The sequence below is a fragment of the Lupinus angustifolius genome, unplaced genomic scaffold (assembly GCF_001865875.1).
Source record: "Lupinus angustifolius cultivar Tanjil unplaced genomic scaffold, LupAngTanjil_v1.0 Scaffold_40_12, whole genome shotgun sequence".
Classification (NCBI taxonomy): domain Eukaryota; kingdom Viridiplantae; phylum Streptophyta; class Magnoliopsida; order Fabales; family Fabaceae; genus Lupinus; species Lupinus angustifolius.
This window is the reverse complement of record NW_017721335.1, coordinates 1-23,382: the sequence shown is the minus strand read 5'-3', so window position 1 is coordinate 23,382 and position 23,382 is coordinate 1. Positions and strand designations below refer to the sequence as shown.

At 35.0% G+C, this 23,382-nt stretch overlaps 2 protein-coding genes across 2 annotated transcripts; one reads left to right on the top strand and one right to left on the bottom strand.

Annotated features, from left to right (window-relative positions):
• Positions 1-721: 721 nt before the first annotated feature.
• On the top strand, positions 722-8,995 carry LOC109338752 (26S proteasome non-ATPase regulatory subunit 14 homolog). The gene is made up of 6 exons (XM_019576060.1): positions 722-996; positions 1,109-1,286; positions 1,391-1,472; positions 7,920-8,096; positions 8,221-8,388; positions 8,552-8,995. The coding sequence occupies exons 1-6, from the start codon at positions 864-866 to the stop codon at positions 8,741-8,743; spliced, it is 930 nt and encodes a 309-aa protein (XP_019431605.1). The 5' UTR covers positions 722-863; the 3' UTR covers positions 8,744-8,995.
• Positions 8,996-14,569: 5,574 nt separating this feature from the next.
• On the bottom strand, positions 14,570-18,054 carry LOC109338751 (aquaporin NIP1-2-like). Its single transcript, XM_019576059.1, has 5 exons — positions 17,837-18,054; positions 16,906-17,130; positions 16,133-16,330; positions 15,598-15,659; positions 14,570-14,983 (listed from the first exon to the last, which is right to left on the bottom strand). The coding sequence occupies exons 1-5, from the start codon at positions 17,924-17,926 to the stop codon at positions 14,770-14,772; spliced, it is 789 nt and encodes a 262-aa protein (XP_019431604.1). The 5' UTR covers positions 17,927-18,054; the 3' UTR covers positions 14,570-14,769.
• Positions 18,055-23,382: the final 5,328 nt, after the last annotated feature.

The following is a 23,382-nucleotide window of genomic DNA, read 5'->3' as shown; positions in this document are numbered from 1 at the left end:
TATATATATATATGATATTATCCGGACAATTTTAACCGATTAAAACAAGTTAAACTTTATACCCAACCTCCTAAATTTGATGTCAAACTGATCTAACACGTAACCCTAAGTTTAAGCATGTGTTTGATATGTGTACATATTATTTTTAGTTTACAAATTGTAAGATTATAATATATTTATGTTTGAGTAAAAAGATTATTGGGTTACATAGTAAATTATATATACAATATGATATGAAATTATTTGTTCATGTTATGATTATATATACAGTATACATTTTTAATATTTATCATCGTATATATTTTTAATATTTTTTTATATTTCATGATAAAGGATTAAAATAAAAGACAATACAAAAGTCACTATTAATATTTAAAAACTACATGTCACACAAATAAATATTTTTTTAAATAATCCACAAAATAAAGAGTGCACAAATGATAAATAAGTAATATAAAGAGAGGCCAGTCCAAAATAAGCAATCCAAAAAAAGATGAAAGTATTATTAAAATTCAAAGTAAAATTGGTTAGGAAAAAAAAAACAATCCAAAGAAAAACCAATCCAACATAATATCTCAATATTCAACCAAATAAAAATTGCAAATTTAACTTTATTTTTTAAAAATATGGAAAAAGAACAATATATGATCTTTACCGAACAAGAAGCTAAATATTATAAAAGTGTTGAAGGCATCTCAATTATTGTTCCTTTGGTTAGGGTTCAGCTTCAATTCCAACTCCAACTTCATTTCTTAGTTCTAATTCTAGCTGAGACAAACCACTTCAGATTCCAAATCCGAAACAAACAAAGCAAAGAAATCGAAATAGAATAGAGATTTGATTTGAACACAGACACACAAAACATGGAAAGACTTCAACGAATGTTCGCAGGTGCAGGAGGAGCATTAGGGCACCCACCCCCTGATTCTCCAACCCTCGATTCCTCTGAGCAAGTCTACATTTCTTCCCTCGCTCTACTCAAAATGCTTAAGCATGGTAACTAAAGTTTCAATTTTTTAACTCAAAGAAATGTTGGGGTTTCCTTTTTCTTTTAATTCAATTTCAGAGTTAGGGTTTTTATTGATTTTGAATTGAATCAATTTGATAGGAAGAGCTGGGGTTCCTATGGAGGTGATGGGTTTGATGTTGGGGGAATTTGTGGATGAATACACAGTTCGTGTTGTTGATGTTTTTGCCATGCCACAGAGTGGTACTGGTGTTAGTGTTGAAGCTGTTGATCATGTTTTTCAGACTAATATGCTTGATATGCTCAAACAGACCGGAAGGTTTTTCAATTTTTTTATTTGATTCATTGAATTTTTTTATATTTGTGTTCTGTTTTAAGTGATGAATTAGTTCATTGATTTTAGTTACCTTGATTGTGTTGTAGACCAGAGATGGTTGTTGGTTGGTATCATTCACATCCTGGATTTGGATGTTGGCTCTCTGGTGTTGATATTAATACACAGCAGGTTCGATTTTTTTATATCCATCATTCGTATAATTGATCATTTTGTTTTTATGTCTTGTTTCTAGATCTACTTGTTAATGAATCCAATGGCAGTGTTTGGTAGAGATGTTGGAGGATGGTACATAAGATATTTGGTCTATGTTTAAAAATAGAACAGAAACACAGGACAAACAACTGCAAAGTAGAACGTTTTGTGTTAGAACTGGTATCAATGAGAAAAGAAAATCTAAGCTTGAAGATAGAAAAGAATTGCCCCTAACCCAGAATTCAGAGATTCTGTTAGGGTTCTAGATTATTTGTTATTGAAGAAAGAGTAGAATTACAAGAGAGATTTGAGTGCCTTGGATCCCACGATCCAATCCTATTTCTGATTCCAAATCAGATAGTACTTTCTAACTAACTCTCCCTAATCAACTACCTTTCTATTTATAGCATCATAACTCCTATTAACTAACTAACTAACTCCTTAGGGTGGAGAGGAAAGTTTGTTATCATTAAACCAAACTTTCCTTTTCCCTCTAGCGTACACGTTTTTAATCACAGGTTGCACCTTAACAGGTTGCACCCTATCACTACCCCCCTTTAACAGCCAGCTTGTCCTCAAGTGGGAAATCTGGTAATTGGTCTTTTATGGATGCAGCCAGTTCCCATGTTGAGTCATGTTCTGATAGGTTGTGCCATTTGACTAACACCAGCAAATTCCCCTGTGTATCCTCCTTGATGTCCCTGATGTCTTCTGGTGCCACTGATAATTCATGTTCTTCATTCAACATAGGAGGCAATGGTTGAGCTTCCTGATTAGGCTTAATAGCCTTTTTCAGCAAGGAAATGTGAAATACAGGATGGATTTGTGAATAATCTGGTAGAGCTAGTTTATATGCCACAGGGCTCAACTTCTGTATGATCTGGAAGGGGCCATAGTACCTAGGAGCCAATTTAGCATAGGGTCTAGTTGCTAGGGATTTCAATTTGTAAGGCTGTAATTTCAAGTACACCCATTCTTCTTCTTCAAACTCAATTTCTCTTCTATGCTTATTAGCTGCCTGTTTCATCAGGTTTTGAGCTTTAGCTAAGTTCAACTTCAATTCCTCTAGAATTCTATCTCTGGCAGTCATGAGTTGGTTCACCTCCTCTACCTTAGAAGGGATCGTTCCAGCCTTAAGCAACACAGGGGGATCCCTTCCATACAGGGCTTTAAAGGGAGACATCCCAGAAGATCCATTATGGTTGGTATTGAACCAAAACTCTGCCCAGTGCAACCATTCTATCCACTGTTTAGGCTTAGATCCAATAAAACACCTCAAGTAAGTTTCCAAGCATCTGTTAGTGACCTCTGTTTGACCATCTGTTTGTGGATGGTAGGATGTGCTGAGTTTGAGATGTGTGTCTGCCAATCTGAAGAGTTCCTTCCAAAAATTGCTAAGAAACAAGGGGTCTCTATTAGAAACTATGGTGGAAGGAAAACCATGCAACTTGACTACCTCCTTGAGGAACGAGGTAGCCACTTCCTTAGCAGAATAGGGGTGCCCTAAGGCAAAGAAGTGGGCATATTTAGTTAACCTATCCACCACCACATATATGGTATCCTTTCCCTTAACTCTTGGCAATCCTCCTATGAAATCCATAGAAATATCCATCCATACCTGCTGAGGAATCGGTAATGGTTGTAGCAACCCAGCAGGGGATAAGGTAGAGTATTTGCATTTCTGGCAGACCTCACAAGCCTCCACAAAGACCTTGATATCCTTTTTCATATCTACCCAAACCAGGAAATTGGCAATCCTTTTATAGGTCCTAAAGTAGCCAGAGTGGCCACCCATAGGAGATTCATGGTATTCTGCCAAAATAAGGGGAATTCTATGTGAACCCCTTGATAAAACCAACCTCCCTTTGTAGTATAAAATGCCCTGCCTAAGTTCACAATCTGGATGAGAAGCAGGGTTAGCCAACAAGTCTTGTATTATCTTCTTCCATTTAAGGTCTTGTTGTAATTCCTCTACCCATGTACCCACATCATCATTAGAAATCATTGAAATGGCAGAGAACAAAACCTTTCTGGACAGAGCATCTGCTGCAGAGTTTTCCTTGCCTGGCTTGTATTGAATCTCAAAGTCCAACCCAATCAACTTGACTGCCCATTTAAACTGTTCTTCAGAGAACAACCTCTGTTCATAGAGGAATTTCAAACTCTTCTGGTCTGTCCTTATCACAAAGTGCCTCCCTAACAGATAATGCTTCCATTTCTGGATAGCTTGGACCAAGGCCATCAATTCCCTCTCATAGACTGATTTTTGCTGAGATTTAATGGATAAAACTTGACTCCAGAATGCCAATGGCCTCCCTTCTTGCATCAACACAGCTCCTAACCCCTTGCTTGAAGCATCTGTCTCTACTACAAATTCCTTAGAAAAATCAGGGAGTGCTAGTGATGGTAATTGCATCATGGCTTTCTTGAGTTCTTCAAAGGCCACTGTAGCCTCTGCCTCCCACTAGAAAGCATCTTTTCTAAGCAGGTTAGTTAAAGGTTTGGCTATCTTGCCATAACGCTTAACAAACCTCCTATAATATCCTGTCAATCCCAAAAAACCTCTCAAGCTCTTGACATTAGTAGGCTTGGGCCATGAATTAACTGCCTCAACCTTGGACTCATCAGCAGCTACCCTTCCTTCAGAAATGATATGACCCAAGTATTCTATGATGTGTTGCCCAAAACTGCACTTCTTGATGTTGGCTCTGAGGGCATGAGTGACCAAGACCCCTAGGAATAGCTGAAGGTGTTTGCCATGGGTAGCCAAATCTGAACTATACACCAAAATATCATCAAAGAAAACTAAAGTAAACTTCCTTAAGTAGGGTTTAAGTACCTCATTCATCAAAACTTGAAAGATAGATGGAGCATTGGTCAAGCCAAATGGCATAACCAAGAACTCGTAGTGGCCTTCATGAGTCCTAAAAGCTGTTTTTCCCACATCTTCCTCCTTCATTCGAATTTGGTGATAACCAGACTTTAGATCAAGTTTAGAAAAAACCCTTGCATTCCCCAACTCATCTAACAATTCCTCAATCAATGGAATAGGAAATTTATTAGGCACAGTGATCCTATTGAGTGCCCTGTAGTCTACACAAAACCTCCATCCTCCATCCTCCATCTTTTTTCTTCACCAGTATAATTGGGCTAGAATATGGACTTATGTTGGGCCTAATGACCCCTGCCTCAAGCATCTCAGCTACTAATCTTTCAACCTCTGCCTTCTGATAATAAGGACATCTATAGGGTCTGATGTTAGGAATATTAGAGCCCTCCTTCAAGTGAATAGCATGATCATGTTGTCTTGAAGGGGGTAGGCCAACTGGATCTAGGAATACCTCCTGGAATTTTTGCACCACCTCAGAAATCTCTAAGGGTATCCTCTGAACTCCTCTGGCTTGGTCTGCCCCGTACTGAACCAACAATCCCTCACCTTCTTCCAGCAAGACTTGCATGAAAGCACCTAGTGACAATTCTGCTTTGGACAAAGCAGGGTCTCCTACCAGAGTGACCACAGAGTCCCCTACTGAAACTGATAGCCTCATTCTTCCAAAATCAGCTTTTACCTCCCCCAAACTAGCCAACCATTCGAGCCCCAACACCAAATCAACCCCCTTGAGGCCAAACAAATAGAAGTCCTGCTGAACTTCTAATTGTTGTATGCAAAGTTCCAGCTGTGAGCACTTACCTTGGCACTTAATATGGTGACCATCTCCTACCTCTACCACATAGGTTTTGGTTTTATCCACTGCCAAATTCATCCTCTGCACAAGTTCTTGAGAAATGAAATTATGTGAAGCTCCACAATCAATCAAGATCACCACAGGAGCCTCCTTCAATCTCCCCCCTATCTTCCAAGACCTCACTGAGGTCAGACCCTTCATTGAGTATAAGGATAGTTGTAGGAAGGTGAATGAATCACCCCCTTCCTCTACACTGTCTTCTCCCTCTTCTTCTTCTGCCATCAGGAGCATACTCAAGCGTTTGTGTTTACATATGTGGTCCCTAGAGAAGGGCTCATCACATCTGAAGCACAACCCTCTTTCCCTTTTATCCTTCATTTCTACAGCGGATAACCTTCTAAATTCACCCCTAATTCGAGAACTATCCCCCTCTTGGAGGGTTCTGAATCCCCCTCCCACACTCGAGGATCCTTCCTTCTTGCTACTCCCAGATTGGGTAGGATCCAAGGTAACCACCTTATTAACTGATCCACCCCTGAAATACCCCCCTGTCTTGGAACCACCTATCAGGGGCCTCTTATTAACCACCATATTTTTTTGTTCTATTAAGAGGGCCTTCTGTATGATTTCTGGTAGTGTACCCAATTCATACACCCTTACCTCCACCCTTATTTCCTCCTTTAACCCATTAATGAACACTCCTCTTACAAACTCCTGGTTGATTTCCCTCAATGCCCTCGCATATTTCTCGAACTCCTCTACATAAGCCTCCACCCCTCCTTCTTATTTTAAAGCCAACAGTAACTCGAAGGGGTTCTGGACCATCAATGGTTGGAATCTCCTCACTACTGCCAGCTTGAAACCTTCCCATGTGGGCTTCGGGTTGCATCTCTCCCACCACTGGAACCAACTCAGGGCCTTTCCCTCCAGAGCTACCATTGTTGCTTGCATTTTCTCCTCTGCCGTAATACCCCTCATGGTGAAGTATCTTTCCAAACGTTGGACCCATCCATGCGCATCATCTCCAACAAAGATAGGTATTTCTAAACGTCTCCACTTGTCACGTTGGTGAGGATGAAGTCCTGGGTTTCCACTTTCATCTTCGTGCTCACTACCTCCTTCGATGGAGTTGGATTCTGCTCCAATCCCTAATTTTTCTGCTATTGCTGCCATTAAATCCTCTGTCCTCTTCATTCGTGCCTCGTTTAATTCTAATCGCGTATGAACTGCTTCCCTTTCTTGGCCCCAACTGTCTCCTTCCTTCACCATACTTCTCGTAGAAACCATACGCCACAGGATCAGCAGCAGAAAGAACGTGGGTCTCCCACCCCTCAAGCACCAAGAATGGTGCTCTGATACCAGTGTTAGAACTGGTATCAATGAGAAAAGAAAATCTAAGCTTGAAGATAGAAAAGAATTTCCCCTAACCCAGAATTCAGAGATTCTGTTAGGGTTCAAGATTATTTGTTATTGAAGAAAGAGTAGAATTACAAGAGAGATTTGAGTGCCTTGGATCCCACGATCCAATCCTATTTCTGATTCCAAATCAGATAGTACTTTCTAACTAACTCTCCCTAATCAACTACCTTTCTATTTATAGCATCATAACTCCTATTAACTAACTAACTGCTTAGGGTGGAGAGGAAAGTTTGTTATCATTAAACCAAACTTTCCTTTTCCCTCTAGTGTACACGTTTTTTAATCACAGGTTGCACCCTATCATTTTGGTTCCACCGAAAAAGATGGACAAAGTGCAGAAAAGAATATCTTGTTCATTTTGTGCACAGCAATACCTGATCATAGTTAGTTTTGATTTTAGTCACTTTGCTAATTTGTAACAAAATTGGATGCCTAACTTTATTGGCTCGTTTACATGTTTCTGAATAAATTTCCTTCTATATCTGTTGGTCTGGAATAAATTTCTCATTGCTTATGTTTTCTTCATTTTTTTCTATTATTTTGTTTTTCACTCTCTTTCTTATGGAAGAATAGTGAAGAACCAACCAACAATACAGTAATAGACTATGACTCTTTCATTGAAGAAAAAAGAAAGGAGAATAACAGCATTCAACTACTTAAACTTACCCTCAAATTATAATTTCCCACAAGAATCTATTGTAAGTTTTGTGAAAATTTGTAACAGGGCTTTGGTTTTGTACTGGAATTTGGTCAACAAATCAGATGCCTATATTACATGCTTTATTTCCTCTGAAGTTGATTACATGCGAAAGATGATTGCATTCTAAGTATTCTCTCTGATGGCTGAGCAGAAAGATTAACTTGAATAGATTTGAATAATTCTAAATCATACATATAATTTAAGTCAGGGACTAAATTGTTAGCGAGGATATATTTTCAGGGATGATAATGCCATTTTCCTCTTTTTTTAAGGAAATAGTGCCATTTTACTCTTGTTTTTAAAGAGAGTTGAGGTTCTTTTAAAAGAAAATCTTAGATTTGTTTCTGATATTCCAAGAAAGTCAATATTTGTTAGTATGGATGCTAGTTTTGATTCCCTGAAAAGCACGTTCTTCATTTATTTTTTATACTAGTTTTTGACTTAGCAATGGAATGTAAGCAAACCATTTTCTTCCTAACTATATCATAAACTTGAAATTTGAATTGCTGGTATTATAATCAAATGAAATATTAGTATCATGTTATTACCTATTATTGTCCTTATTAGTATGGTGCTGCTAATTAGCAATGAGTAACCTGCTCTTGTAATGTCATGTAGAGTTTTGAGGCTTTGAATCAGCGGGCAGTGGCTGTGGTTGTTGATCCAATACAGAGTGTTAAAGGCAAAGTGGTGATTGATGCTTTCCGGTTGATCAATCCACAGACAATGATGCTTGGTCAAGAACCAAGGCAGACAACATCGAATCTGGGGCATCTGAATAAGCCATCTATTCAAGTCTGTTACTCAAACCTGTTTTCTCTCTACCATTTATACTGTCACTATTTTCTGGAAGCAAATATGTTGCACTTTTCGTTTTATTTTTTACTGATTCTGACCTATCTTTATTGTTCCACTTTAGGCATTGATCCATGGGTTGAACCGGCATTACTATTCCATAGCCATTAATTATAGGAAGAATGAACTTGAGGAGAAGATGCTGCTTAATCTTCACAAGAAGAAATGGACTGATGGTTTGACACTTCAGCATTTTGATACGCATTCCAAGACTAATGAACAGACAGTTCAGGTAATTTATGGACTCAATGTATAAGGTAGAATGGCGCCTGTCTGATTACTCAGTCACCGCATAAGACGTATTTCTTTATTCTGGTTTTAAGATTTGCATCTTGCCTTACATAATTTTTCCCAGTTTAGATAGCATTTTTACCTCTGTTACTTTGGTAATGCAGGAAATGCTGAATTTAGCAATCAAATACAACAAGGCAGTCCAAGAGGAAGATGAGCTGCCTCCTGAGAAGCTTGCAATTGCAAATGTGGGTCGACAAGATGCCAAGAAGCATCTCGAAGAACATGTCTCAAACTTGATGTCTTCCAACATTGTTCAAACTCTCGGAATGATGCTTGACACTGTTGTCTTCTAGAGTTGTCATCATCGACACTCTGATTAATAGCTGAGTTTATTACAATCCTGGTTTTTCGCAATTCTTCTGAAACTATATTTGAAGACATATGTTTTTGGGACGAACTGAAAAGGTCAAGAAAGTTAAACTCAGCATATGGTCGTTTATGTGGTCTCTCTTGGTATATTACTGTGTGTATTTTTTTATTATCTTATTACAGTTCATCTTTGTAAAATTTTCTCAACCAAAAAATTGTCTTAACCATACCAAACATTTGATATTACATAAAGATATATATTGAACTGAAAGAGTTGGGTCCTTAAGAGTAGGGTATGTTTCCTTAAATGTAGAGTTTACCAAGTCATCATGCCTGAGACTTGGTATTTGCTTCTGTTTAATAAACCGAGTCATTAGGAATTAGTTTTTTACTTTGTTATTCTTCTATTTATTAGGAATCTTCTGGTGTATGCATATATATATATATATATATATATATATGAATAAAAAGACAGACTTTCCATTCCATCATCAATGGCTTAATATTGAGCTACTTTACTGTCTCAACATTTACAATTGGTATCAGAGCCATATTAGGGCCTGCACGGAAAAGGAAAGCAAAGTTGCAGCTTTTCAAATGAGTGAAGAAAAGATGAAACTTCCTCACTTTGATGGTCACTACGATCACTGGAGTGAGTTGATGGAAAACATGCTGAGAGCTAAAGGACTATGGAGTATAGTGGAGAATGGTTTTGAAGAGCCATCTGAAATAGCATTACTAATAGACGCACAGAGGGAACAACATGACAATGCTAGAACTATGGATCATAAGGTAAAGCATTACCTTTATCAAGCTATTGATAGAGTGATCTTTGAGCAGATTCTTGACAGACGCACAGCTAAGATCGTGTGGGATTCCATGAAGAGCAAATTTGGAGGAAATGGTCGTGTGAAGAAGTCACTCCTTCAAAGTTTGAGGAGAGACTTCGAAATCCTGGATATGAAGTCTAGTGAAAGTTTTAATGAATACTTCACAAGGGTTATGGCAATAACCAACCAAATGAGAAGCAATGGGGAACAAATGACAGACTCCAAAGTGATAGAGAAGGTCCTGAGAACACTCACTGATAAGTTCACATACAATGTGGTGTCCATAGAAGAATCCAAAGATATTGAGACCATCTCAATAGATGAACTACAAAGTTCACTTGTAGTTCACGAACAGAAATTCAGGAGGCATGATCAAGAAGAAGATCAAGTACTCAAAGTGAGCAATACAGTAGTCAGGGGAAGAGGAAGGGCAAGTCAGAGAGGCCGAGGAGGTGGAAGAGGTAGACAAGCTTTCAACAAAGCAAATGTGGAATGTTTCAAGTGTCACACTCTGGGACATTTCTAGTATGAATGTCCAAGATGGAATAAACAAGCCTACTATGCAGAACTAGAGGAGGAAGAAGAAGAACTACTATTAATGGCTCATGTTGAGGAATTAGAAGCAAAAGGCAATGATGTCTGGTTCTTGGACTCAGGTTGTTCTAATCATATGAGTGGAGACAAAAGTATGTTTACAAGCTTAAATGAAAAATTCAAACATTCAGTTAAGCTTGGAAACAATACTAGAATGGAAGTTGCTGGAAAAGGAAGCATCAAGTTGCCCTTGAATGGAGTAATATCAGTAATCACCGAAGTCTATTATGTTCCTGAACTTAAGAACAATCTCTTAAGCTTAGGACAACTCCAAGAGAAAGGTTTGTCAATTTTGATGCAAGGAGGTATGTGCAAGATTTATCATCCTGAAAAGGGGTTATTAATAGCAAGTAAAATGAGTGCTAATAGAATATTTATGTTAATAACCGAATTTATATCAAATGCACAAGCTGATAATTGTCTGCAGACAAATTGTATAAATGAGTCTCAATTATGGCATGAGAGATATGGGCACTTACACTACAGAGGTTTGAAAACACTTCAAAATGGGGAGATGGTGAGAGGCTTGCCACAAATTGAAGACTCAAATAAAGCTTGCAACAATTGCTTTGCAGGGAAGCAACATAGAAGAACAATTCCAAAGCAAAGCACATGGAGAGCAAAGGAGAAGTTAGAACTCATTCACTCAGACATCTGTGGACCTATTAGTCCAATATCCAACAGTGGCAAAAGGTATATTTTATGCTTTATTGATGATTTTAGTCGTAAAGCATGGATATATCTACTTGCTGAAAAATCTGAAGCACTAAGCTACTTCAAGTTTTTCAAATGCTTTGTTGAAAAAGAGGCAGGAAAACAAATAAAAGGTTTCAGGACTGATAGAGGTGGTGAATTCACCTCTCATGCTTTCAATGATTTCTGCAAGGAAAATGGAATTCGTAGACAACTTACCACTGCATTCACACCACATCAAAATGGTGTAGCTGAACGGAAAAATAGAACAGTGATGAACATGGTAAGAACAATGCTCATTGCAAAAGACATTCCAAAAACATTCTGGCCAGAAGCAGTAAATTGGACATTTCATGTCCTCAACAGATGTCCCACTTTGGCAGTTAAAAATATGACCCCTCAAGAAGCATGGAGTGGAGTAAAGCCTTTGGTAGAATACTTTCGAGTATGGGGATGCCTTGCTCATGTACACATACCAGAAGCCAAAAGAGGAGATATTACTAGCATTACAGAAGCAAGGGAGGGCAGAATTAGAGGACCTCCAAGCTATCTTAGAGATTATATCACTAATGATGAGTTTTTAGAAGATGAGGTTGAGTTGAACATGGCAGAAATTGAAACCAATGATCCATCAACATTCGAGGAAGCAGTAACAAATGAACAATGGAGATCAACTATGGACGCAGAGATGGATTCAATTGAAAGAAATCAAACATGGGAGTTAACTAGCTTGCCAAAAGGAGCTAAATGCATTGGAGTCAAATGGATCTAAAAAATCAAGCTCAATGAACTTGGAGAAATAGACAAGCTCAAGGCACGACTAGTGGCCAAGGGATACTCTCAAAAGTATGGGGTGGACTACACTGAGGTATATGCACCAGTTGCAAGAATGGATACAGTAAGAATGATACTAGCCATGGCTGCTCAAAATGGTTGGAAAATTCACCAACTAGATGTCAAATCTGCATTCCTGCATGGAGAATTACAAGAAGATGTGTATGTACAACAACCAAAGGGCTACGTGATTGAAGGAAGTGAACAAAAGGTCTACAAACTACACAAAGCTCTATACGGCCTAAAACAAGCACCACGAGCATGGTTTAGCCGTATTAAGACATACTTTATTAGTGAAGGCTTTCAAAAAAGTCTAAATGAACAAACCCTGTTCATCAAGAGGAGCAAAGAAAGTAAGGTACTCATTGTTAGTGTTTATGTAGATGATCTAATCTACATTGGCAATGATACCTTAATGATGCAAGAGTTCAAAATATCTATGCAAAAAGAATTTGACATGTCTGATCTTGGAAAGATGAGATTCTTTCTTGGAATAGAAGTAATACAAGCCTCAAATGGCATCCACATTTCACAATGCAAGTATGCAACTGAAGTACTGAAACAATTTGGCATGGAAAACTGCAATGCAGTTCATATTCCCATTGTCCCTGGCTGGAAGATAAACAAAGATGAAGATGGAGAAAGAGGAGATGAAACACTATATAAGCAGATGATTGGAAGTCTCATGTATCTCACCACTACACGACCTGACTTGCAATTTGTTGTGAGTTTAGTAAGTCGCTACATGACTAGACCTACCAAACTTCATTTTCAAGCAGTCAAACGTGTTCTTAGATACTTGAAAGAAACACTAGATTATGGTATTTGGTATAAAAGAGGAGGAGCAGCTGAGTTAAAGGTGTTCACAGATAGTGATTATGCAGGGGACATTGATGGAAGAAGAAGCACTTCCGGTTACACATTCATGATGAGTGAAGGAGCAGTTGCATGGTCTTCGAAAAAACAAGCAGTGGTCACCCTCTCAACCACAGAGGCAGAATATATTGCTGCCACTACATGTGCATGTCAAGTGATCTGGATGAGAAGAGTTCTACAAGAATTAGGATATGCATTAGAAGACAACTCTACAACCATTTTCTGTGATAACACTTCAACTATCAAGTTATCCAAGAATCAAGTCTTTCACAGTAGAAGCAAACATATTGATGTACGTTACCACTTCCTGCGTGATCTTGTTAATGATGGAGTTATAAAGATGAAGCATTGTGATACTCAGGATCAACTGGCAGACATTCTCACAAAGCCATTGAAGGACACGTTTCAGAAATTTCGGGAATTACTTGGAGTATGTCCAGCAGATAAACTAGCTTATGAAAGTGAGTCAGTTTAAGGGATGGAATGAAAGAGTTGGTTCCTTAATAGTAGGGTAGGTTTCCTTAAATGTAGAGTTTACCAAGTCATCATGCCTCAGACTTGGTATTTGCTTCTGTTTAATAAACCGAGTCATTAGGAATTAGTTTTTTACTTTGTTATTCTTCTATTTATTAGGAATCTTCTGGTATATATATATATATATATATATATATATATGCCAATGCTATTGAATAAAAAGAGAGACTTTCCATTCCATCATCAATTGCTTAATATTGAGCTACTTTACTGTCTCAACATTTACATGAACTACCTACCCTAGATCTGTAGTGTCTTGTGAAATAACAATTGCAAGCCCCGAATTATGTTAAATTTATTGAATATATGGTCTTGAAGCTAGGATAATTGAAGATATTAGATTGAGAATATTCCCAGAAGCTAGGTATTAGATTATGGCTGGTAATGAGTGGAATGAACTGCTCATGAGTTGGATTTTAACTTAAAATTTAGTTAGTTGAAAAATGAGCTAAACTTAAGTTAATTAACTTCAGTGATTAGGTTCACGAATTAACTTTACATGCTTATATAATACATTTTTAGATTGTTATATATGTATATTTTTTATTTATATATGATTACAATATTTATTTATTATATAAAAATTAAAATCATTAAAAAAATTGAAAGGGTTTTATGTATAAAAACTATTCGAGCTAATAGGTTGAGTAGAGTATTTCTGCCCCTAATTACAAGAACATTAATCATAATAGGTGATTACGTGAAGTATAATTAAAGTGTTTCTATTATTATTACATTTCTTGGAATCTCAATATTGAATTAATATATGCAACAAACTGGAAGTATTCAATTACATGCTTGTCTTTAGTTCTCTATTTCAATATCTATTTTTCTATTCACAACAAAATCAATTTTGAAACCTGGCAGAATCATTGGAGTTTGTTTCACACGGTTTAGCACATGGGTGCTTGACATTCCTATTGTATGGTTTCAGAACTAATTTTTGAGTGATTATTCTCACAGCAAGTCTTGCACGAGTTCATATTCTCTTCAATAGTCCAGTAGTAGAATATAAGAAAAATAAGATTTTTGATAATTTTCAAATTTATTTTATTAATAAATAATTTAAATTTTGAACCTTAAAAATTTATTTATGTCACCTATAGCCATCTTTATTCAGTAGTGCCCTCCGATGTCAGTGTCTCAATTTCATGTTACACATAGGAATCAAATCTTAATCCATCTTGTGGGGATATAGATGAGTGATGAGTCTTACATACTATATCAACTATCTATATGGGGTATTCACAAATATGTGCAGTATGGGTACAAGAATGCATTCCCCGCACCCACCACGTCATATTGTCATCCTTAACCATAATGGCCCAATGTCAGATAAACCCTTCCACCGTATATTATCAAAAGATATTGAACTCCTTATTTCATAACGTGCATGTAAATTCAACTTGCAAAATAACATCTCTTATAACTGAATAAGGAATTGGTGCATGGATAAAGAAGAAACCGAACTTTTCATTTCTTTAGCTATATTTCTGGGTTATTTTCCACTCTATAGTAATGATATGCCACACTATACATGTGATTTGTCACACTATACTAGTGATGATTAACCCTATTTACACACTAATGTTGTTTCATTATTAAGAAAATATAATGAAGCTAAAGAACATTCTTCTTTTACTTGTAAGTCACTCAGCTCCATGTCGTCCTTTAAGGAAAGAGGCACTCTTTGTGATCTCACGCACTGGCTTTTTCGTGTATCTAATGAAATGGTAGACCCATGTACCAGCCACAGCTCCCAAAATTGGTGACACCATGTAAATCCATATTCCTTTGTATTCATTGTATACAATAGCGGGTCCTAAGCTTCTTGCTGGGTTCATTGATGCCCCAGTTAATGGCCTGTCAAATACAATTAAATGCACAAATAAGTTATAAGTTAATTTGACTTTATTGAATAATAACATAATTTTCTTGTATCAACATTGTGATAATAATTTATAATTGATAATAGAGTGGGAATTTACTTACTCCAAGAGTAAGTTTTTTAAATTTATTCATCATTCTAGCTATCAATTTTATAGACATCTAATTGTTTATCTCTACTCACTAATTCATTCAAACCATTGGATTTTTCTAGAATTGATGGCTAGGATAAGAAGTAAGTTTAAAAAACTTACTCGTAAGTGGATCCATCCCCTTGATAATATTGCTAATTTTGATAGATTCTCTCCAAATCTCCAATATAGAGATGGAAGTAAATAAAAAACAAAAGGAAAAAATAACATGATATTTTTATCCTTGAATGCAAAAGAAAATACAATAATTTATCTCTCCAATACTGAAGATGTTCTTCTACATCACTAATATATACTAAACCAAAACGACCAACTAAGTTGGGGAGTAAAAACTAAGAAAAATAATGTGAGGGGAGTGATATTAAAATTATAAATTTATCAAACACTATAACATGTACTAAATCTGTATACTTATTTAGGCTAGGGATAAGTTCATACCCGGCAAATAAAACATTTAGACATACTGTTGACCCAACTGCGAGTCCAGCCAACTCGCCAATCTGCATGATTTAAATTAAGATAAGTATAAACAAAAGCAATGAAATAGGGTTGAAGAATATTCAAAAAAATAGATTTTGATTCACGTGATGATATGCATTTTGATATGTACATTTCTAGCATTTCTTCCACGTAACGTTAGAAATTATACAAATTAGTCAATTTAAGTAAATATTTTTTTAATGCAAAGGTCAAGAATGCTTTAGCTGGTTGATTTGCCAACCACCATTTACTAAACCTATTTTAATCAAATTGTTTAATGGACAGTATCTAATCAGAAATTATATGTTATCTTAAATGATATCTCAAATCTTATCCAACATTAATAATAATATGTTATACCAATTAAAAAAAATTAAACATTTATTATTTTTCTATTTTTTCTTCAATATGAAGACATGATTTATGACACCAGATATTTGTTCCTAATTATAACCAAACAAGAAAAGCTATTGGTTTTAAGAAGAAATCTTACTGCTCTGTTATCAGTGGCAACTCCAGAAATGACAAACATGAGGTAGAAGGTGATAATGAACTCAATCACAAAACCTTGCAAGTCAGACCCAGATAGAAGTGTTCCTATAAACTGGTTTTCTCCACCAGTAAATATAAGTTTAAGTGTTCCACTTGCAAGTAACGATCCAATTACCTGAGCTACAATATAAGATGGTACCTGACATAATAAAATGGACAACTCAATAACTTAAGAGACAATGGAAGGCATTAGTTAAAAGTTTATAAGTAAAACATTTGTGGAAGTCCTGAAAAAAGTAATTTTTAATTAGTCTGTTGTGTGGGTATGAATATGATTAACTTTAGCATAAACACAAAAGAACCTATTGTGAAAATACAAAGATAAAGACATTAAGTAGAGGTGTTTCAATTGGGCCTAGAAAAGTCAATTTTTCAACATTTTGTGTTACAAAGATGATGATTTGATTTCAATTTCTTTTTCAACGAATAAAAACGCCCTATCGCACTACTTATCGCACAAGACTCTAGGTGAAAAATATATGTAAGCAGTCTTATCTTACAAACGAAAAATTGTTTTCAAAATTTGTGTTACAAACAATAATCTTATTACCGTGTCAGGTTCACTCTTAACTTATCAACCAATGTTAGCAATAAATGAGCTACCAAAAATGCTGCCTTTATTGTTTAGAATGAAAATGACAAAATATATTGACCAAATAAGCCAAACTGCTTAACCAATAGGTTGACAAATGCAAAAGGGTTTGTTTGGTTCACCTCCTTCAAAGGAAACCTATTGATGGAAGCATGAGCAATGGTAACAGCAGGGTTGAAATGAGCACCAGAAATATGACCAAGAGTGTAAGCCAAAACCATCACAACAAGTCCCCAAACAACTGAAATCCCGGGATGTGTTACCACCTTCTCATTATCAAGGTTCACCACCACAGCACCACACCCTGCAAACATCATGAAGTACGTGCCCAACACCTCTGCTAGCAACTACATTCAACAAGCAACAAAACCATTTTTGTTGTCATTTTCTTATCAAATTTCCAATCTCATTGTATGATCAATAGTACTCATAATTCATAAAGAAATTATATACTTGCGGGATTTTTTAAACCTAAACAACAACAACAAAAAGTTTCAAATTTTATTAGAGAGAACAAATAGTTTCACTCCTAAAATGTTTCTTGTATCCCACAGCATGATACTTCTTGTATCAATATGTTGCCTTGCAAACAAGTATCACAAAAACCGCATTGTGGTGTACATACTGTTTTTTTATATATAACCACATATATACAACTTCATCTCATCTTATGGGTAAAGAAATAATCTTTTTTGAGTTTATAATTGTTTCCGTCAACAAGTATCACTCACAAAAATTTAACCCCTTAGCCTAATATGTTACATGGATCTAGTGGAGCATTGCATTACTATACCAACATAACACCTTGTTGGTGTACAAAGTATAGTTGTGTTCTTTGTAGGCGAATGCAACCGATGCAACTGTAATTCGGGTCCCATTACCGTTGCCGACTCTCAAAACCACAAATGTGATTGTGAAATACAATTTAGAACATTGAGTTTACAGGTAATAGTATTTATCTCATACAGTTGGTAAACACAACATTAAATGTATTTCAGGTAGAGAAGGAGGAAGAAGAAGAAGAAGCAAAAAAAGAAAGGTTAGGAGAGACACCTTCTGCCAAATAGGAACAGGGAGATCAATGGATGCATCGTCATGCACGTTTACAACCACAGCATCATTTTGTGATGAAATATCAGCCATCAAAAGTAAAACCAATAAAAGAAGGAATGAATATACGGTTTGGAGACAGAAGAATGATATACTTTGTGTTACAGAATGCTACGCTCTCTGCCTCCTAAACCGCAAGTGATAGATTAAGAATCAACCGAACAACAACAACAACTTCAATTTATAGACATGCACAAATCCAAAATTGGGAAATAGAGGAATGAGGCATAGAGAGAGAGAATGGACTTTTTCAATTTTTCCACGCAAGATGGGAAAGGATACGGACTAAAGTAATTAAACAACCCCTCTGATGTGTCTGAATATTTTTTAGGTGTATTAAAGTTTAGATGAGGTACTCAGGGTTACATGGTTTATAGTTTAATAAGTACTTACATTATCACATAAAAAATAAGGTGCACATGTTTTCGTATATGAGTTTATTACTTCATGGGTTATTTACTGGAACTGGTAATAAAAATATTTTATTTTTAAGTTTTTTAATTTAATAATTTTTTTAAATCAACCACACAAAATCTCTTCACTGAAAATGTATTATATATGTAATGAAATTAGAATTCATATCTTTCTTTTAAGATATGAGTCAAATTTTTACCAACTAAATCAATCTCTCTATGTATTCTTGTTTGGTAAGTTACCCCTAGTTCCTACTTCTTTATGCACCGGTGAGTAATTTAAAGACAACTCGTTGCTTAAATATGGTTTTTTGCTGGGAAAGTATGACTCTTTCTATTTTAATCCCAGTAAAAAAAATTGGTTAAGTCTGAGTAGGCGTGTCAAGTTTTTTTTTAGCTTTCCCTTATTTGGTTTTTTGTTTTTAATTCAGTACATATAATTTATTAACATTTTGGATTTGTTCCTTGTAACACAATGTTAATGCTTTAAATTTAATGTATAACAACATACTTGAGTTTTAGATTTGGTCCATATTACATGTGATAAAATTAAAATAAACTGTTTTTTTGGGATTTTAACCAAATTTTTTGTTGGATCAGAAATTGAAAAATCATACTTTGCATGATAGAAAACATAATTAACCCTATTTTTTTTATCTTTCATAATAGGATATAACGAGGAAAAGTAGTATATGTGTTGGGGAGCACATCTGTTGTCTCACACTTTGTAGTATTTCATATATCATGAACTTGTGATTGGTCAGAAAAATATTTAATAATTAAGTTTTAACTTAAATATATTTTCCTGACTAATCACATATATATGAAACATAGAATAGCACAAAGTATCGGACAGCAAATGTGTATTCTATGTGTTGTGGAATGAGAATTAAAGCTTATCCAACAGGATTTTAGACTAGACCTTCTTTTAAGGTATAATTAATGGATGAGGTTGCCACAGTTAAGGCTTTAATTGGAGACACCGAGTTGGGCAAGGCTAAATTTGAGAAGAAGATGAGGTTTTGAATAACTTTGACTTTGACTTTTCATACTAAAAAGTGGATCATGTGAACAGATAAAATCTCTATTTTTAGAACAAGCAAAGAAGATCCAAAGATGCAGAGAGATCAGATTAAGGTTTTTTTTTCTTATACTTTTTTTAATAACATAAGAGTATGTTGGGTAAATTGATAAATAGACCATGAGCTCGATTTAATTTTCATGTATTGATATAAGCGTGTAGGAAAAAAGTTGAGTCGTATATTTGTATATATACATTATTATTATTATTATTATTATTATTATATTGTATATTGAATTTTATTTTTATTATGAGTTTAAAATGTATATATTGTCGGTGTAAGTTTTTTTACACTCATATCACATATCCACTATAATTTCTCTTACTTTTGTTTTTAAGAGTCTATTATAATTAACATATGAATGGTATGATACACCGACAATGTAAAAAATAGTTACACTACCATTATATACATATTAAATCATCTTATTATATACCTTTCGAGAGTGAGCTAGCTTACAGTAATTGTAAAGTTGTTAATTAATAGTTATGAGATTACATATTTAAATATTGGAAAAGTCTCTCTATTTGAAGAAATTAGACTCCATACACTTAGGTTTTGTAGAATTAGTCTTACTCTTTTTTTTTTTTTTTGTTGGATCAGAAATTGAAAAATCATACTTTGCATGATAGAAAACATAATTAACCCTATTTTTTTTATCTTTCATAATAGGATATAACGAGGAAAAGTAGTATATGTGTTGGGGAGCACATCTGTTGTCTCACACTTTGTAGTATTTCATATATCATGAACTTGTGATTGGTCAGAAAAATATTTAATAATTAAGTTTTAACTTAAATATATTTTCCTGACTAATCACATATATATGAAACATAGAATAGCACAAAGTATCGGACAGCAAATGTGTATTCTATGTGTTGTGGAATGAGAATTAAAGCTTATCCAACAGGATTTTAGACTAGACCTTCTTTTAAGGTATAATTAATGGATGAGGTTGCCACAGTTAAGGCTTTAATTGGAGACACCGAGTTGGGCAAGGCTAAATTTGAGAAGAAGATGAGGTTTTGAATAACTTTGACTTTGACTTTTCATACTAAAAAGTGGATCATGTGAACAGATAAAATCTCTATTTTTAGAACAAGCAAAGAAGATCCAAAGATGCAGAGAGATCAGATTAAGGTTTTTTTTTCTTATACTTTTTTTAATAACATAAGAGTATGTTGGGTAAATTGATAAATAGACCATGAGCTCGATTTAATTTTCATGTATTGATATAAGCGTGTAGGAAAAAAGTTGAGTCGTATATTTGTATATATACATTATTATTATTATTATTATTATTATTATATTGTATATTGAATTTTATTTTTATTATGAGTTTAAAATGTATATATTGTCGGTGTAAGTTTTTTTACACTCATATCACATATCCACTATAATTTCTCTTACTTTTGTTTTTAAGAGTCTATTATAATTAACATATGAATGGTATGATACACCGACAATGTAAAAAATAGTTACACTACCATTATATACATATTAAATCATCTTATTATATACCTTTCGAGAGTGAGCTAGCTTACAGTAATTGTAAAGTTGTTAATTAATAGTTATGAGATTACATATTTAAATATTGGAAAAGTCTCTCTATTTGAAGAAATTAGACTCCATACACTTAGGTTTTGTAGAATTAGTCTTACTCTTTTTTTTTTTGGAGTTTATTTTCGTTTATTCTGTTTCTGATAGATGCAGTATGCATAGGTCAAAATAAGGTGTTTATTTTCACGTGTAGAAGGTGTTTATGCTTCACTTCCAGTTTTGATGTAGATGATGTGGATTTGTTAGTGCTTTGATACTCAAACTAGTCTTTGTTGAGAAAAGTGTAATTTATTTAGCTAATTTTGTTAATCAATTAATAGTTTGTATATTGATTAAACAAACAGTTATTTCAGTTAGTTAAAAGGCAATGTACATTAAATAACACTACAAGAAAAAATTTCAATTCTCTCTCTTTTCATCTCTATCGATAATCGATTACACTTCATCTTAATAAGTTAAAATCATTCTTTCTTTCGTTTTCTTCCAACAGTGGTATCTAGAGTCATATAATCAAAGAAGCCTATGGTGGTGCAAGAAACTTCAATAGTGAGGTTCACGATAGTGATCAAGAAAGCAATTGAAGAATAGAAGGTGTGGAAATAGAAGGAAGAAGATGACAGCATCAGGTGGATTTTCAATGAATCTACCCATTCATGATGGGAAGAACTTTGATCATTGAGTATCCAGATGAAGGCCATTTTGGGGTATCAAGAGTGCTTGAATGTTGTGCAAATTGGAGTTCATCCATTCAATGAGAACCCAACATAAGCACAAAGATTGGAGTATAGGGATGTCATGAAGCGAGATTACAAGGCAGTGTTTCTGATTCACCAATGTGTAGACAGAGCCAATTTCAAAAAAATCTCAGTTGCCTCTTCTGCTAAAGAAGCATGGGAGATTCTTGACAAGTGCTACTCTGGTGGAATGAAAGTTAAGAAGGTAAGGCTGCAAATGATGACAAGACAATATGAGCTATTGCAGATGGAGGAACAAGAATCCATCTCATAATACTTCACAAGAATCTAAGCCTTAACCAACTTGATGAGGAGCTATGGGGAGCAATTGGCTGAACAAGATATTGTTGAAAAAAATACTTAGAACCCGTTTTGCAAAATTTGATCATGTGGTAGTAGTAATTGAGGAATCAAAAGACATTGAGAACCTAACAATTCATGAGCTACAAGGCTCATTGCAAGCACATGAGTAGAGGTTCATGGAGAGATTATCAAAAAGGCAATCTCAACAAGCCTTAAGTGCTCAATTCAAGAAGATAGGTAATTATGCTTATCTTGATAGGCAGAACATAAATAGTGGAAGGTGGTATGGAGATAAAGGAAGTGATATTGGCAAATCAAACTTGATTGATAATGGAAGCCACAAGTATAAAACACCTAAGCTAAGTCATGATCTTGAATCTATAAATTGTAACGCCCCGAAAATTACTCCAAAAATCTTGCTAAAAAATGGGTATTCTTTTATAATAATGATGCCATATAAATTTTATTTCCTTATATCCGTTTCATTTTCGGAACATCACTTTAAGTAACATACAATGCGGAAAATAAAAAACATCATTACCTAAAGGTAATAAAAAATATAACTCAATATAACTTTGAATCATACTTCATTTAATAACGGAAAATATCTGTACGAAATACAAGGCAGAAGAAATATTCGCCAAAACTGAAATTACACAAAAGGCTGAGACATCTAGCACATCAAAAAGTACCATACACAGATCTAAGTCGCAAGGGCTTGTGTAGGTGTATATGCCCTCGTTTGAGCAAGACAGCCAGTTCTCTTGGTGTCTATTTTAGCTCAAGCGAGAGTTGTCTCGCCCCGAGCTAAAACACTCGTTTTCTCTAGACACTTCTCACTCAAGCGAGAGCTGTCTTGCTCAATCAATAAGAGCCTGAATATCATTTTAATTAATTTTCTCAAGGAAAATATTTCTCATTTATATCACATGTTTTTAAACCTTGAATTTAACAATTATCACATACATATCATTCACATAATAATCATTCAAACATTATAATTCAAGAGTAAACATGGTATTTACATATATAAACATAACATAAATCGATATACGAAATATTATTGTACTTAATCCAAACAAACATGTCAAACAAACAGACAATTGATTAAGTAAAAGTTTTCTTAATACCCAAGGCAACTCCAAACTTGTGAGGGAGTTTGGGCTACCGCATCGAAACTCTCCACTGTTTTCGATCCCAATGCATTTTAGTTTCTCGAGTGGTGTTCCTTCATGGATAACTACCACAATACTTGATATTTTTAGCTATCCTAAACATACAACTTAAGAAAGTATCCATACAAAATTCATGCACACAAATATTTGATTAAGTACGGGTTTTCCTAATACACAAATATAACTCCAAACTTTTGAGATAGTTTAGGAGATTCGGGTGTC

Coding starts and splice junctions, on each gene's coding strand:
- LOC109338752 (XM_019576060.1), top strand. CDS start 864: ATGGAAAGACTTCAACGAATGTTCGCAGGTGCAGGAGGAGCATTAGGG. Junction 1,473..7,919: donor TTGATATTAATACACAGCAG/GTTCGATTTTTT, acceptor AATGTCATGTAG/AGTTTTGAGGCTTTGAATCA. Junction 8,389..8,551: donor CTAATGAACAGACAGTTCAG/GTAATTTATGGA, acceptor TTGGTAATGCAG/GAAATGCTGAATTTAGCAAT.
- LOC109338751 (XM_019576059.1), bottom strand. CDS start 17,926: ATGGCTGATATTTCATCACAAAATGATGCTGTGGTTGTAAACGTGCAT. Junction 17,131..17,836: donor CTGTTCCTATTTGGCAGAAG/GTGTCTCTCCTA, acceptor TGTTGAATGTAG/TTGCTAGCAGAGGTGTTGGG. Junction 16,331..16,905: donor ATAGGTTTCCTTTGAAGGAG/GTGAACCAAACA, acceptor TTATTATGTCAG/GTACCATCTTATATTGTAGC.